The sequence below is a fragment of the Raphanus sativus genome, chromosome 9 (assembly GCF_000801105.2).
Source record: "Raphanus sativus cultivar WK10039 chromosome 9, ASM80110v3, whole genome shotgun sequence".
Taxonomy (NCBI): domain Eukaryota; kingdom Viridiplantae; phylum Streptophyta; class Magnoliopsida; order Brassicales; family Brassicaceae; genus Raphanus; species Raphanus sativus.
Window position 1 is genome coordinate 9,222,151 of NC_079519.1, and position 15,557 is coordinate 9,237,707.

General features: G+C 35.8%; 2 protein-coding genes across 2 annotated transcripts; one reads left to right on the top strand and one right to left on the bottom strand.

Moving 5' to 3' along the window:
• Nucleotides 1-200: 200 nt before the first annotated feature.
• LOC108824710 (vegetative cell wall protein gp1-like) lies at nucleotides 201-968 on the bottom strand. The gene has a single exon (XM_018598108.1). It carries the CDS (start codon nucleotides 966-968, stop codon nucleotides 201-203), a length of 768 nt encoding a protein of 255 aa, XP_018453610.1.
• A 6,905-nt stretch (nucleotides 969-7,873) lies between these two features.
• Nucleotides 7,874-15,300, top strand: LOC108831407 (trafficking protein particle complex II-specific subunit 130 homolog). Its single transcript, XM_018604953.2, has 21 exons — nucleotides 7,874-8,036; nucleotides 8,336-8,565; nucleotides 8,640-8,821; nucleotides 9,139-9,322; nucleotides 9,563-9,653; nucleotides 9,883-10,043; nucleotides 10,152-10,241; nucleotides 10,338-10,499; nucleotides 10,755-10,816; nucleotides 10,984-11,074; nucleotides 11,288-11,451; nucleotides 11,608-11,821; nucleotides 11,936-12,481; nucleotides 12,576-12,788; nucleotides 12,926-13,316; nucleotides 13,403-13,493; nucleotides 13,621-13,705; nucleotides 13,819-14,005; nucleotides 14,302-14,597; nucleotides 14,695-14,785; nucleotides 14,886-15,300. Exons 1-21 carry the CDS (start codon nucleotides 7,973-7,975, stop codon nucleotides 15,062-15,064), a joined length of 3,774 nt encoding a protein of 1,257 aa, XP_018460455.2. The 5' UTR covers nucleotides 7,874-7,972; the 3' UTR covers nucleotides 15,065-15,300.
• Nucleotides 15,301-15,557: the final 257 nt, after the last annotated feature.

The window sequence follows — 15,557 nt, forward strand, 5'->3', positions numbered from 1 at the left end:
ATCATCATCAGCTCCATGATTAGATGCGTAGTTCCAACCACCACAGAGTTTGGACATAAGGAAAGGAAGGGAAGTTTCTTTTATATGAGTTTCGAGCAAAGCTCCAAAAAGTGGCTTATGAGTATATAGCCAAGAAATAAAAGGCATATGCTTCTCCGGGTCATTTAGACCACGGAGGTTCCAAAAAAAGAGTTTCACACTCATTGGGAAGTAGAAGGAGGGTCACCACCATTAGAGGCAGATTCCCGGGAAAAAAAAGAAGTAATAATTAGCTGGTTTGAAGGGGACAACGGCTTTTTTGGTGGGTCAGGTGCAAGGGAGAGGGGTGAGAATTGGTTTTTGGATAGGAAAGGGTTTTTTGAGGGAGGAGGGAGAATAGAGGAGGGAAGAGAGGGTGGCAAAAAGGGAGTTTTTGAAGAGGATGAAGGCGGGAAGGGGAGCATAAATGGGTTTGGATTCGAAGTGATAGGAGGGGAGAGGGTTGGTGAAGAACGAGAACGCTTGAGGGATGGTCGCGGTGTGGGGACAGGGGTAAAACAGGAATCTGAGGCAGCAGGTGTGATGCTACCAGTGGGAGCAGAAGGAGGAGGGACAGTATCCAGCATCATGTCATCAGTGCGAGAACCTCCAGTCTCTGAGACAGAGCCATGGTTAGTGTTTTTTAACTCTGCTACCTTCTTTCTGTATATTTGTCGAGTAGTTTTAGAAGCTGGGGTGGTTTGGGCTGCAGGTTTATTGGCTTGTGATTTGTCCACAGTAGGCGGGGCTGGAGGAGGGGGAGTGTAGTGGAGGCAGTTTCGAATGACATGACCTAATTCATGGCAGTGGGAGCAAGTTGGAGGCACCCACGGATAATTCACATAAACTTCTACCACCTCACCGCTTTCGCGTTCAAACTCAAAGACAGAGGGAAGAGGCTTCGTTAGGTCAACCTCGACTTTAACGTGGGAAACGGTTAGACTCACCATGTTTTTTGTAAAGTCATCAGTCTCTTTGGGTTCGCCTACAAGTCCCGCGACAAGACTCAGCCCTGCATTGTACCGTAATCAAGGGGAACTCCAGTGAGTTGAGCCCAGATTTTTATTGCCTTCAGAGGAGGAGTCGAGGAGGAGTGTTCCGATGACCACTGAGCTGTATGAAACATAGAATCTCCAACATACCAAATATTTTTCTCAATGATTTTGTTGCGGAGGTATTCACTAGGGATTCTTACAAGGGTGGTTCGGTTCAGAGGGTTGTTGTGGATTTCCAGTCGCTGCCCTTTTCCCCACATATGGTTGAAAACACTCTGAATCTACTTGAAGGGAGGGGCTTTTCCATTGAAGTAGCAGATTATAAAATCCTTGTGGATTTCAGCTCCTGCTTTGAATACTGAGTCCGGGATTAGGATTCTTGGTCTGCCAGATGGAGCTATAGAGACTGGTGCTAATCTTTTCAGAGTTTTGTCTTCTGCAGCTTTTATTTTCTCCACCAGGGTAGCGTAGCAACTGCTGCGGTAGTGGGGGCAGAGGGGGTAGACGAGGCAGGGGAGACAGAGGGGGTAGTGTTATTAGGTTCAACAATTGGTGAGGGTGTTGGAGTTGGGAGGATAGGGTCCGAAATGGGAGGGGAGTTGTGGTCAGGAGAGGGTTTAGATGAGGTCACAGCAGGTGGGGGAGCAGGGTTTCTTGAAGTAGGAGGGGGGAGGGACGAGAAAGAGGTGGAGGCTTTGTTTGTGTTAATGGGGGAGGATGATTTAGGAGGAAGAATTTTGAAGTTTTGAAAAGAAGTTTCTGTTTGAGAGGGTTGTACTGTAGAAGTAACAGTAGATCTGGAAGTTTGGGAATCAGGAGTAATGGTTTCTGAAGCATTCTCTGCAGTGTGTTCATTTGCAGGTGTCTCACACACTTTGGGTTCAAACTGTAGCAAAGGAGCTCCAGCAGTTGAGAAGGATTTAGAAGCCTCAGAGCCAACCTTCAACGAGGAGATTAGTCTAGAGCCAGTAGTTTTGGAGGAAGAGAGAGGAGGGAATTGGACAGGAGAAAGCGATGAAGTTGGGTCTGGGGGGTCAGGAGGGAGAGGAGGCGGGATGGGAGGCTCACCGGAGGTGAACGGCGCTGGGTTCAGGTCGGAAGCTTTGCCGGAGACTTTCCACACACTCTTCATCGGAAAAGGAGCCACAGAGAAATTGGCTATTTCTTATAACGCGCGGTCAGAGTTGGCACGTGAAATTTTTATCAAAAGGAACTTGATTGAAAAAAAGTGAGAAGCTGAAATCAATTTTGCACTAAACGCAGAACTGCCTCAATACTTTGCCAATCCCAATCGTTTCTTCACTATGACTATGGCACGTATACAATTTTTTTTTTTTTTTGGTTCAAAATGGCACGTATACAATTTTAGCACGCAAACTATCAAACTGTGTTCTCATTAAAATAAGGAGGTTTTCGACTACCACGTGCTTTAAATAAAATCCACCACATTCTCAATTGTCACATTACCTACCTCCACGTACATATAAAGTGAGCACTACTATCAACAGACTGACTATCAACATTCTCATTTCTCTTTTTATTTTTTGCTAAAGTTTCATGCAAACATTCTCATTCTTCTCGTAGTGCCATTTACGATAAAACAATGTTTTTTTTTTTTTTTTTTTGCTAAAAACGATGTTCTTTTTACTTAAGGCATTCAAGATAAAACGATGTTTAGAACTGAGATTCAATTTTCAATCATCCTAGTAGTTCTAGATCGAGTCTTTAAGCGATTCAAACAGATCGATGCAATCATAAACGAAGATGACATGCACGTTTATGAAAATTTAGTTATTTGTTCATTACTATTTTAGGGTATTTATGAAAATGATTATTCTGTAACAGTAAAATTTTAAAATGATATATATTGATTTTGTGATAAATTTATATTATTCCATGAACCATATATATGTAATGCGGAAATATCAAAAACTCATAAAACCGATCCAAACTAAAATGTTAGACTTATTTTTTTTAAACAAATTTGGTCCACCTTCACAAGTATATTTAGACATTTATCATTTGTATCATGATTTAGAGATTATAGTAGATGAAAAAGGTACAAAGAAAAAAGCAGTTTGAGTTGGTGAAAAAACATAAAAATAGTCACTTTTGAAGCTGTTTTGTTTTTCTAGTAGTTTGAATTGTAAGGTTAGGAGAAAAAGTAGTTTTGTGTGTTTAGTTAAAATATATAATAGTAAACTAGAGCTGGACCCGCCCGACCGAGCGGGTGTTTTTTTTGTTTACGTAATATAATTAAATATTTTTACACCATTATATAATCTATAAACATTATAATAAAAATGATAACAAAAATACATCACATAATATAATTATAAACTATAGTTTGATCCATGTGAATGTTTTTTTCATAAAAAAATTATGTTGTAATTTTGTGTGTTCTACAATATGATATACTATAAAATCAACTCAAATAAAAATTATACATTTTACTATGACTGTCTTTTTGAAAAATATACGTTACGTTTGATTTCTGTAAAACGATATATGTACTATTCATTATGTCCAAAATCCAACATATATAATATATGATTAAAATTTGAAATTAAAGAATGAACACTATAATAATTTTAATTAATCTCTAATTACTTGTAGGCTTTTTTCATTTATGATATGTGAACCTGAGCACACGGCAGACCCATTAACCATATTTGCGAAGCATATCACGACTGTTTTAATATTTAGAATATTATGTTTATTTTGTGTTGGGTTAAAACCTAAAGGTTAAAAAACTTCAGTTGTTTTACCGGATGTTGTGTTCATTGTTTATTCGTTATGATTTGAATATCATATATAGAGTTGTTGGCCCTTTAAAAAAAAAACATAAATAGAGTTGTTCGTTCCCTAATTCAAAAAAAAAAAATTATAAATAAATTAGCTGATTTTAGAATTATTGGTAACTCAGTTGACAAAAAAGTTTGGTTATATTTATAATTGATTTTTGTGTGAGATTAAAAATTGTTATGAGAAATGAGTTGCATTACTCATAAAGTTCTTATAACTCTGCGTTTGGTGCATGTTAAATCAGCTAAGGGTGATGATTAATATATATAGTAGACAACCATTTTATTGAGAAGATGATAATAAATATAATATAATTTCTTGTGGTGCAGACAAAGGAAAGTTATATGGCTCTATAACTTTGACATAAGGAAAGTTATATGGCTGTTCAAAATAAAAAAGGAAGGTTATATTACGTATAATATTGTTAAGGAAATCTTGAGTAGTTACAATTACTTTAGGAAGTGATTTAATACTTGAAGAAAACAATAAAAGATATATCTATTTATTTATTTCAGTGGCATAAAATTGTAAATAAGTTAAAAATTTAAGGTTAATTCTCATTTGTACTTTAATTTTAATAGGATAGACTAGATTTTGATCTGCACTTTGAAATCGCAGATATTTTTTTTTTTACAAGTTTTATATAAATGTGTTAATACACGGATATTGTTTAAGCCAATCAAAAATATAGGTTTTTGGTTTATTACAGCCAATTTAATTAAGAGAAATAGCATGCTATATTTATAGTAATCATTTTTGATGAGTTTCATAAAGTTTCGATGTGAGACATTTACACTTTATAAATACATCTCAAATATATTTAATGTGTTAACAGTTACATAGATTTATGTATAAATTATTTCCTAAAATTTCGAGAATATATAATATTCTAAATCCTGTTAGATCCAAAAATTCTTGTTAACCATAAATTATATTATATGTTTATTTTTAAGATATTAATAAAGAGACAAATAGTAAGAAAATAGAGAAATATGCTTAGGGGTTTATGTTCTTAAATGTTCAAAATACTCTTAATGAATGACATGATTTTTTTCTTTGCAAGTTTCATATAAATGTGTCAAATATTTGTAAATTCATGTTCTTAGTATATTATTAATATTTTATTCAAATGTGTGAAAGCACTTGTAGTTCAACGTTGTACATAGTTGTTCAGTGTTTTACATGGTGACAATATTTTCCTCGTCGAATTCAAAAGTTTAGCCGAATTTCCAGTTTCACAGCTGGAAAAACGTTAATGGGGGCAATTTACCGTGCTTTTGGCTACTCGGCATAATAAATCGGTAAAAATTTGAACGGTCGATTTAATATAACTAAACACTATTACTCTAGTTAATTACCTAAGAGTTTTTTTTTGTGTTTAAATCCAATAAAAATATATGCTTTGGGTTTACTATAGCCCATTTGATTTTACCCAAACAAAAAAACATTATATATTTATAGTAATCATTCTTGTTGATGGGTTACAAAGTTTTAATGTGGTACATTTACACTTCATATATATAAAGATCTCAAATATATTTAATGCTTATAGAGATTTCTTAATTACATAAATTATTTCCTAAAATCTCGTGGATATATAATATTCTAAATCTTGTTAGGTCAATAATTTTTTAACCAATATTTAAATTATAATATTTATTTTAAAATATTAATAATGAAACAAATAGCAAGAAAATTGGGAAATACGTTAGGTGGTTTAATGTTTTAGAACGTCCAGATTACCTTTAATAAATGGCACTATTTTTTCCTTTGTAAGTTTCATATAAATGTGTCAAATATTTGCAAGTTCATATTTTTTTATATATTATTAAACTTTAATCCAAAATGCATGAAAGAATTTGGAGTTCAACGTTTTAAAGAGCAGTTCATGTTTTCACATGGTGACAATATTCTCTTCGTTGAACTAAAAAACTTGGTCGGATTACCGGTTTTGCAGCTGGAAAAACGCTAATAGGGGCAACCTACAGCGATTTGGCTACTTGGCACAATAAATCGGTAAAGATTTAAACAATCGATTTAACATAACTAAACATATTACTCAGATTAATTGCCGAAGTGTAATAAAAACCCCAATCAAAAAGATAGGCTTTGGGTTTTTTACGACCCATTTAGTTTTACTCAAGTAAAAGAACATGCTATATATATAATCATTCTTGTTGATAAGTTTCACAAATTTTCGATGTGAAACATTTACACTTCATATATATAAATGTCTCAAATATATTCAATGCTTATAGAGATTTCCTGCCTAAATTATTTTCTAAAATCTCAAGGTTATATAATATTCTAAATCGTGTTAGGTTAATAAAATCTTGTTAATCACGATTTATATTATATTATTTATTTTCAAAATTATTAATAAAGAAACAAATAACAAAAAATTAGGGAAATATGTAGGTGGTTTAATGTTTTAAAATGTTCAAATTACTATTAATGAATGACACAATTTTTGTTGTTGTAATGTTTCCTATAAATGTGTCAAATATTTGTAAGTTTGTGATTTTATATATTTATTTAAATTTAATTCAAAATATAGAAAAGCATTTGTAATTCAATGTTTTAGAGAGTTGTTCATGTTTTTTATATGGTGACAATATTCTCCTCTTTGAACTTACAAAATTGGCCGATTTACAGGTTTTGCAGCCAGAAAAACACTAAAAGAGGTTGTTACGTACTGTGATTTTGGCTACTCGACACAATAAATCAATAAAGATTTAAACTGTCAATTCAACATAACTAAACATTATTACTCGATTAATTGTCTAATAATAACGAAAATTTTGTTGTTTAAACCCAATCAAAAAGATAGGTTTTGGTGTGTTTGATTTTATTCAAGCAAAAAAGAATGCTACATTTATAGTAATCATTTTTATTGATGAGATTCACAAAATTTTGATGTGGGACATTTATCCTTCGTATATATAAAGATCCTAAATATATTTAATGCTTATAGATATTTTCTGTATACATTATTTCTTAAAATTTCGAGAAAATATTGATAAGAAAATTATATTAAATATATTAAAACATGCAATATCAAACAGAGAAATAATCGCTGACCGGATTAGAATTAAGAAATACACGGTCTATTGCCAAACCATTAAAATGGTCTAGGCGAAAACGACTTAGGAAGATCCTATCCCATTTGTCCTTAATGAAAAAAAGAGAAAAACTATCGATAGAGGGCCTGACTGGTGTAACCGCAGCGGTTGCGGTTGCGGTTGCGGGAGTTTGCGGGTGCGGGTGGTTGCGGTTTTAAGCGTTTTTTAGAGATTTGTACGACTGGTATAGCTGTTAGAAATTGTTGCGTTTGCGGGACTCTTATGACTGGTAAACTACAAAACGCAACATCTGTTAAATAATAATTTAACAATATTTATATTTTATGTAATTATAAAAATATTAAAAATCATAATAATATGATAAATATAAAATTTATATTTATAAAATCATATTATTCAATTTTAAAAATTTATAGAAAATATTTTAGTTTTGAATTTTATAATATAAATTGAAATATAATATGAATACATTTTACAATTTCTATTATTTCAATTGAAAAATTTTATTGGATATTTTTAGTATTATTTTTATTTATTCTGTTTTTAAAGAAAAAAAATTTACCCTCCCGCAACCGCCCGCAACCGCAAACGCTAGCTGGAACCAGCTTTTGATTTTAAGAGGTTCGGAGCGGTTTGAAGCGATTTGTAGCGTTTTCTGTGATTGTTTCGAAACGCCAACAACCGCTATAAATCGCAAAAGCTGCGTTTGCGGGTGGTAGCGGGAAAACCAGTCGGCACCTTAATAGTATAGATAATGTCTTTGTAATAAGAAAGTGTGACACAAGCTCAAAAGGTGTATTCGTCTAATTACTTAATCAAGTGTGCCAAAGTGTAATTGTTTTTAATAGTATTGATAACTGCTGATTAAAATATTTTTGAAAAAGTCCCAACCAATCATCTTGTATAATTTTCGATAAACCGATTCGGTTCTAGGTGGGAACGGTTTACCCCAGGAGCAATCCTGAACCTCGATTGTAAGGTATAGCTGATGTATTTGATTTGATTGGAGAGTAAGTAATTAGCCTTGTCGAACCTGAGCTATAGACCGAGTTCGGATCTTAGAGCGTCGAGATGGCGAACTATTTGGCTCAGTTCCAGACGGTTCAAAATTCATGCAATCGCGTCGTCGCCGCAGGTAAAAATTCTCCGATGTAGCTTTGCTTTTAGGATCTGTACTACTTACTTGTCTACATTTTGCGATCTGATAGTTAGATATTATTTTTGGCTTTTAAGCTCTTTACATCGGATCTCATCTTAAAATTGGAAGTTTCACAATGTAGTTGAAGTCCCCCTGTATATTCACAGATTCTAAGTTTTGGAGCTTCAGAGATTTAAAAAGACTTGTTGCCAAGATTTGAGTTGCATACTTGAAGTTTTCTCATTTTATTTTTTCTTTTTTACATGTGATCTTACTTAGCTTCCCGTTTGTTACAGTGGAAGATGTGTCTGATCTGTGGCCCACGGTTAAAGGTTTGTTTGAAGAACATCAGCCACTCAAAAGAGCCTTCTTGACAAACAGGACTCGTAATCCTGTGCTCGTTGAGAACTTGCCCGTTGAGTTTATATTAACTACAGACGCCAGACTTCGAAGTCGACCTCCGCAAGAGCAGTACTTGTTCTGGTTCCGAGAACCATATGCGACTATTGTTCTTGTCACCTGTGAGGTACTCAGTCTTGTTGTTTCTTTGCTCTCTCTTTTTCCAGTATTATTCCTTATTTGGTGTCTTTGGCATTGCAGGATCTTGATGAGTTTAAAAATATTCTTAAACCACGTCTCAAATTAATTGTTCAGAACGATGAGAGGGAATGGTTTATTGTATTTGTATCTAAGGCTCATCCAAGTAATGATCAAGCAACTAAATCTGTGAAGAAAGTGTATGCCAAGCTTGAAGTTGATTTCAGTTCTAAAAAGAGAGAAAGGTTAGGATTGCACATTGGGCAGTTTTGTTTTCTTGTTCCAGTACATGTGGCCGAGAAGCAAAGTTTAAACCATGCAAGATTCTCGAAGAGGCTTTGATTGCTCCTACTGAAATATAATTCTGACAAAAGTAGAATAGGATAAACTGTTGTGCAAAACCGCACTCATTCGAATGAAGTTATCTGTAGAATAGTTACTTAAGATAATGCAGAAGGGGTAGACACTACCGCACATTTTCATTTGCTTGATCAGATTTTCTTGAATTTTCGTATGTCATTGCTGGTCTTCTTATTATTATAATTTTTCCCATACTTTTAAGGTGCTGTAAGCTGGATTTACATGGCCCCAACGCAAATTTTTGGGAGGATCTAGAATTAAAGATTACCGAGTGCATCAGGAATACCTTGGATAGGCGCGTTCTATTTTACGAGGATGAGATACGCAAGCTGACCGAGCAGCGGTTTATGCCAATATGGAACTTTTGTAATTTCTTCATCCTGAAGGTTTATCTCTCTTCCCAACCTGACTGGCTATGCAGATTAATAAATGGTTCAAAAACTTGTTTCTTCTTCTGTAATGTGATTTTATACGGTTTTGGTAAACTCTCTGTAATGGATGCCCCTTCTGTTATCTTCAGTAGAAGTATGAGAAGAATGCGCATTTGTTAAGCTTAGAAATACCATTCTTCGGTCCTTACACTTTTTTTCATTTTCTTAAGGTCATAATGTTCTATTCTGCCTCAGGAAAGTTTGGCTTTTATATTTGAGATGGCTCATCTTCATGAAGATGCATTACGTGAATATGATGAACTAGAGCTCTGCTATTTGGAAACAGGTTCTTTTCCTACCCCTGCGTCTCTCTCTTGCTTATCCGTGGCAAATCCATGATTTTGTCTATTTTGTATATCTATTAGTATTCTGCATTTTGTATATTTATTAGTATTCTGCATCTATCTTTATCTTCTTTGAAGTATTTGGGAGTCATCCAACAAACTGATTTCCTTTTCCTAGTTTTTTTTCTTCCTGAAAAATAAATAATTTGTCATGCATTAACTACGATGCAGTTAATATGCCTGGAAAACAGAGGGAATTTGGAGGATTCGATAGTGAAGATGACCAAGCAACGCTACTGAAACCAGGAAGCAAACCATTGACACAGATTGTGCAAGATGATTCTTTTAGAGAATTCGATTTTAGACAGTATCTCTTTGCCTGTCAATCAAAGGTTGGTGTGCACAAGAGCCATCATATTGATCGGTGTCCTTTTCACAATTGTAGCATTATTTGCGTATCAACATTTTCATCAGCTTACTTGCATGTGTTTTCATTGCAGCTGTTGTTCAAGTTGAATCGTCCTTCTGAAGTTTCATCCAGGGGCTACTCTTTTGTTATCAGTTTTGCAAAGGCCTTGACGCTCCATGAGGTAGCCTATACTGTACTAAAGAAAGATTCATTATCGTAACTCTGATTTGTTGAGTTGACCAACCTTAATTTTCGTCATCTTTCTATATTTTTGTAGAGTGTGCTTCCCTTCTGTTTGCGGGAAGTTTGGATAATTACTGCGTGTTTAGCGCTGCTCGATGCAACTGCTTCTCATCACCATAATGGAACTGTTGCACCTGATATTGAGAAGGAATTCTACCGTCTTCAGGGTGATCTCTTTTCCCTCGCACGGGTTAAGGTAAAACTCTTCTTGCTTTCAAAATTCGGGGACTGAATACAACCCTTCGTTTCTCAACTTGAATGGAGTTCGCCGTTAATATGTATGTTTTAAGGTGATATTGCGTTTGTCTATGTAGTAGTTTTTTATGTGATACCACATTTGTTAATTCATGTCCAAGCGCTGTTGTGTTGTTTTGTTGGTCGTATGTGAATTTAATAAGACACCTATTTTCAAGTGTTTATACCCATTGAGATGTCTTTATGTTCATTGCAGTTCATGAGACTTGGATATCTGATAGGATATGGAACAGACATAGAAAAAAGTCCACTTAACAGGTACCAGTCCATTTCAGTTATATTATGTTCATTTACTTGTTAATTAGAAAAAAATCATTCTCAACGACTTCTTGTTGAAAAAGGGTTAACAAATTTATTCACTTTCCAAACAAAGAAATTCTTTGTTTGCTTGAACTATGTAGTAACTTCTATAAAATTTTGGGCAGTGCTTGTCTCAGTATGCTGCCTTGGCCAAAACCGGCAGTCTGGCCATCTCTTCCACCAGATGCTTCCTCTGAGGTGCTTGAAAAAGAAAAGGTATACGCTACATATTATGTTGCTTGATTGTATTATCTGATAGCATTCTTACTGAAACCAATCATGCTTTAGATTCAGGCTAACTGTGCTTGCATAACCTCTTGTCGAAACAGACATTATTTTGTTTTACCAGTGTATTGTAGTGGACATGTGATCTAGGTCTGCGTAACTAAACCTTTTTTTTGGAATACTGATCTCCTAGTTTTGGTACAGACTATTCTTCAAGCAAGTTCAAGGACCAAGCACTTTGGTATTCAACGGAAACCTTTACCCCTTGAACCATCTGTCCTTCTACGTGTGGCTAACAGAAGAAGGGCTTCTCTTTCTACTGGAAATATTCCTGAAATATTTGATGGCCGCCCAGGTTTTACTGAAGGGTAATGATTTATTTTTCAATTCATGTCCTTTTAGCTCTTATTGTTTTCAAATGTATTAGCCCTTATTCTCAAATGTTTTTGAAATTTCTAGGGAATATCGCAAATCATCACCTTTTGTTATTCTTTGAGGAACTAAAATGATATATATTCTGACAGATCAGGTTTAGAAGCGTCTCCGAGAACACCTTCATCACTTAAAGTACAAGCACCTCCCATGTCAAGAACAAATTCTTCACCTGGAAATTTTGAGAGTCCGCTAGATAGGCCTATGAGGCTTGCTGAAATTTTTGTTGCAGCTGAGCACGCTCTGCGGCTTACCATTTCAGATCAAGATTTGTTAAAGGCATTGTCATCTACTCAGGATTTCGAGGTAGCGTAAATGGGAAGTTCAATTGCGCAAGCCATTTACATATGGATAGTGAAGCTTCTGATTTTAATTCTTCTCTTTCTTTTAGCTCCTCATGTATAACTTTTGTTGTGGCAGCATAAATATCTTAATCTAACCAAAGGTGCTGCCGAAAACTATCACCGTTCTTGGTGGAAGAGACATGGAGTCGTTCTTGATGGTGAAATTGCAGCTGTCTGTTTCAAGCACGGGAAATATGATTTGGCTGCAAACTCTTATGAAAAAGTTTGTGCCCTTTATGCGGGTGAAAGATGGCAAGATTTACTGGCAGAAGTCTTGCCCAATTTAGCTGAGTGTCAAAAGAATCTTAATGATCAAGCTGGATACATATCATCTTGTGTTAGGCTACTTTCGTTGGATAAGGGTCTATTCTCGCCCAAGGAGCGGCAAGCTTTTCAGATTGAGGTTGTCAATCTTGCACACAGTGAAATGAAAAACCCAGTTCCCTTAGATGTTTCATCGTTGATCACATTTTCTGGAAACACTGGCCCTCCGCTTCAGTTGTGTGATGGAGACCCTGGAACTCTATCAGTTACTGTGTGGAGTGGCTTTCCTGATGATATCACCCTTGATTCACTTAGTCTTACCTTAGTAGCCACCAACAACACCGATGAAGGCGGCCAGGTTTGCTCTCCATTAGACATGAATGTGCTGTCTTTTTCTTTTATCGAATTTCATGTTCTTAATAAGTACTGTATATATTTGAATTGGGTTTCAGGCCTTAAAGAGTTCTGCTGCAACTGTTCTAAAGCCCGGAAGGAATACTATCACATTTGCTCTGCCTCCACAAAAACCTGGTTCCTATGTCTTAGGAGTCGTTACTGGTCAGATTGGACGCTTGAGATTCAGGTCTCACAGCTTTTCAAAAGGTGGTCCTGCAGATACTGATGACTTCATGAGCTATGAAAAGCCAACCAGACCTATCCTGAAGGTGAACGATCTCCCAATACTAAGAAATTTATAACAGATTGTGGAACAGTAGAAATCATTAGTTACATGCATGAGTAGTGATGATGCTCTTATGCACATTTGTTTCCTTGGTTGATACGTAGACATCTTATTCTTTAGGTTTCCAAACCAAGAGCTCTGGTTGATCTTGCTTCAGCGGTATCTTCTGCGTTGCTTATAAATGAAGCCCAGTGGATTGGTATCATAGTACATCCTATTAACTACTCACTGAAAGGCGCCATCTTGCACATTGATACTGGTCCGGGGCTAAAGATTGAAGACTCATACGGCATTGAGATGGAGAGATACATGGCAACAGATTGTGATGCTGGTGCATCAAAAGCCGAAGTTTCTGTAGAAGATAGCCCTGTCTCTCCAAAACGGGATTCAGAGGTGCTTAATCTCTGCGATGGTAAAATAGTTTTCTCAGAGTGGGCAAGCAATGTGAGTTCCATTCTCTGGGTCCCCGTTCGTGCATTGAGTGAGAAGCTTGCCAGAGGCTCATCTTCAGGTTTGCAGCAATAAATTACTTTTCTGATTATCACATGTCTCTTGTCACATCCACCTGCCAATGATCGTATTTTTTTACGTTAACAGTTACTCCACTCAAACAAGATATTCTAGAGGGAATGAGAACTGTAGCTTTGAAACTTGAATTTGGGGTGAATCATAACCAGATATTTGAGAGGTATTGTATTATTTCTTCTTATGCCAAATCTGATTTTCTTTTTTTCTTGTTCCACATCAGCGGTTTGGCTCCTAAAAACAGTTCCTTTTCCTGATCAGTTTTCCCTCTGATTTTGTTATGTGAGCAGAACCGTAGCGGCACATTTTACGGACCCTTTTGACGTGACTACAAGGGTGGTAAACAAATGCAATGATGGCACTTTGGTCTTGCAGGTAACCAGCTTGAGCTCCTTCAAATTGGATTTTTTTTTATTCTTAACCTTTCAGTTCCCTCATTCTTATTCACATCCACTCAAGGTTATTAATTGATAAATTCCTATTTACAGGTCATGCTACACTCCCTTGTCAAGGCCAACTTGATAGTTCTTGATACTTGGCTTGATCTTCAAGATGGATTTGTTCATGAAAAAAGTGATGGAAGACCTACTTCAACATTCTTTCCGCTTGTTGTGTCTCCGGGGTCTAGAGCAGCCGTTGTGTTCAATATATCCCTAGAGAAGACCATGTCATTAGGTATTCCTATTCTCCCGCATAACTATTAATATGACTCGGTGTTTTACTTTAGATATTACTTCTGGTCAAACACAGTTTGAACTTTTAACTAATAACGCATCTGAAACTTGGAAGCTATTTCTGGTTTCAGAATATTACCAAGAAAGTGTGATAAAAGATAATGTAACATAGAGTGTACAGCTTGAACCCTCTGACTTGTTCTTTTCCTCCATAAGTCATTTTGCATGTTAGCATGCAAAATGACATTTGCATACTTGTATTAACTGCGAACTAACTAATTGTTTGCACAACATAAGGGAAAGATTTGCAACTACCAGAGAGCATTCTGAATATCAAATATGAAATCAATGGAGATAGAGCCACTGGGGCACACAAACCAGTTGATGCAGATCACTCTGGAGCTGATTCTGAAAGGAGAGCTTTGGTGTTCAAGAGTGCTATCGTTTTGCAGCGTCCAGTGCTTGATCCTTGCCTTACAGTTGGATTTCTCCCACTTCCTTCTGATGGTCTTAGGGTCGGGAAACTTACTACCATAAAGTGGAGAGTCGAGAGGCTGAAAGAGCTCAAGAGAAGTGAAGCCGTCGAAGAACATGTAAGTCATGTCCAGAATCCAGATCGAGCTAGTTGATATAGCTTCCTGTTTGAAATATCGGCATGTTCATCAACCGTTATTGTTTTATTTACACAAGGATGAGGTGTTATACGAAGTCAATGCAAATTCGGCGAATTGGATGATTGCAGGTAGAAAGAGAGGCCATGTGTCTCTCTCAGAAGAGAAAGGCAAGTCATGTTTTCTTCTCCTAACTTGTTTTATTGTGAAAAAAAGAAATGGCTTTTTGCATAGAAATGATGATATGTTATTTCTTTTGTTGGCTTGCAGGTTCAAGAGTAGTAATCTCGATACTATGTGTCCCATTAGTTGCGGGTTATGTACGTCCACCTCAGCTCAGTTTGCCGAACGTGGAAGAAGAAAACGTAAGAAGCAATCCACCGGGTCCTCACTTAGTGTGTGTCTTGCCTCCATTTCTCAGTTCTTCCTATTGCGTCCCTGTCAAGTAGTGAAGGTGGTTCACTTTTAACTTTTTCATACTCATCTCGAAGTTTCATTAGAGTATCTGCTACGACCAATATCAAAAAGGCGTATTTTATATTTTTGTATGTTTCTTCTTTTCTTTTTTTTTTTGTTGGTTTGCAATCTAGGAATGTCAGAGAATTGAGTTGACGTCAATGAGCTTGATTTTTTTCTTGTATTTAAACCATGTGTGTATATGTCGATTACTGAGTTGGTCTGGTCATTAGTGATCTCGACCTGTCGTTTCTTCTAGTAGGAATGACACTACACGTTTAGCTATGACAGGATCAGGTTGTTAAAAGAACTTTTTTAAAAGGTCAGGTAGTATAAATCATACTAAAAAAAAGATAAAGAAAAATCTCATCGAAAGTTAATTAACAAAAATTTTAGAATGAATATCAGTACATCAATAGTTGGCATACTGAGGGGAAAAGGCCGATTGCCTTTATAGACTGACTCATCACAACTAATGGATTTTTA

Excerpts from the sequence above, each read along its gene's own strand:
- LOC108824710 (XM_018598108.1), bottom strand. The coding sequence starts at position 968 with ATGGTGAGTCTAACCGTTTCCCACGTTAAAGTCGAGGTTGACCTAACG.
- LOC108831407 (XM_018604953.2), top strand. The coding sequence starts at position 7,973 with ATGGCGAACTATTTGGCTCAGTTCCAGACGGTTCAAAATTCATGCAAT. Across the intron at positions 9,323-9,562 it reads GTAATTTCTTCATCCTGAAG|GAAAGTTTGGCTTTTATATT; the intron begins GTTTATCTCTCT and ends ATTCTGCCTCAG. Across the intron at positions 14,006-14,301 it reads AGAGAAGACCATGTCATTAG|GGAAAGATTTGCAACTACCA; the intron begins GTATTCCTATTC and ends GCACAACATAAG.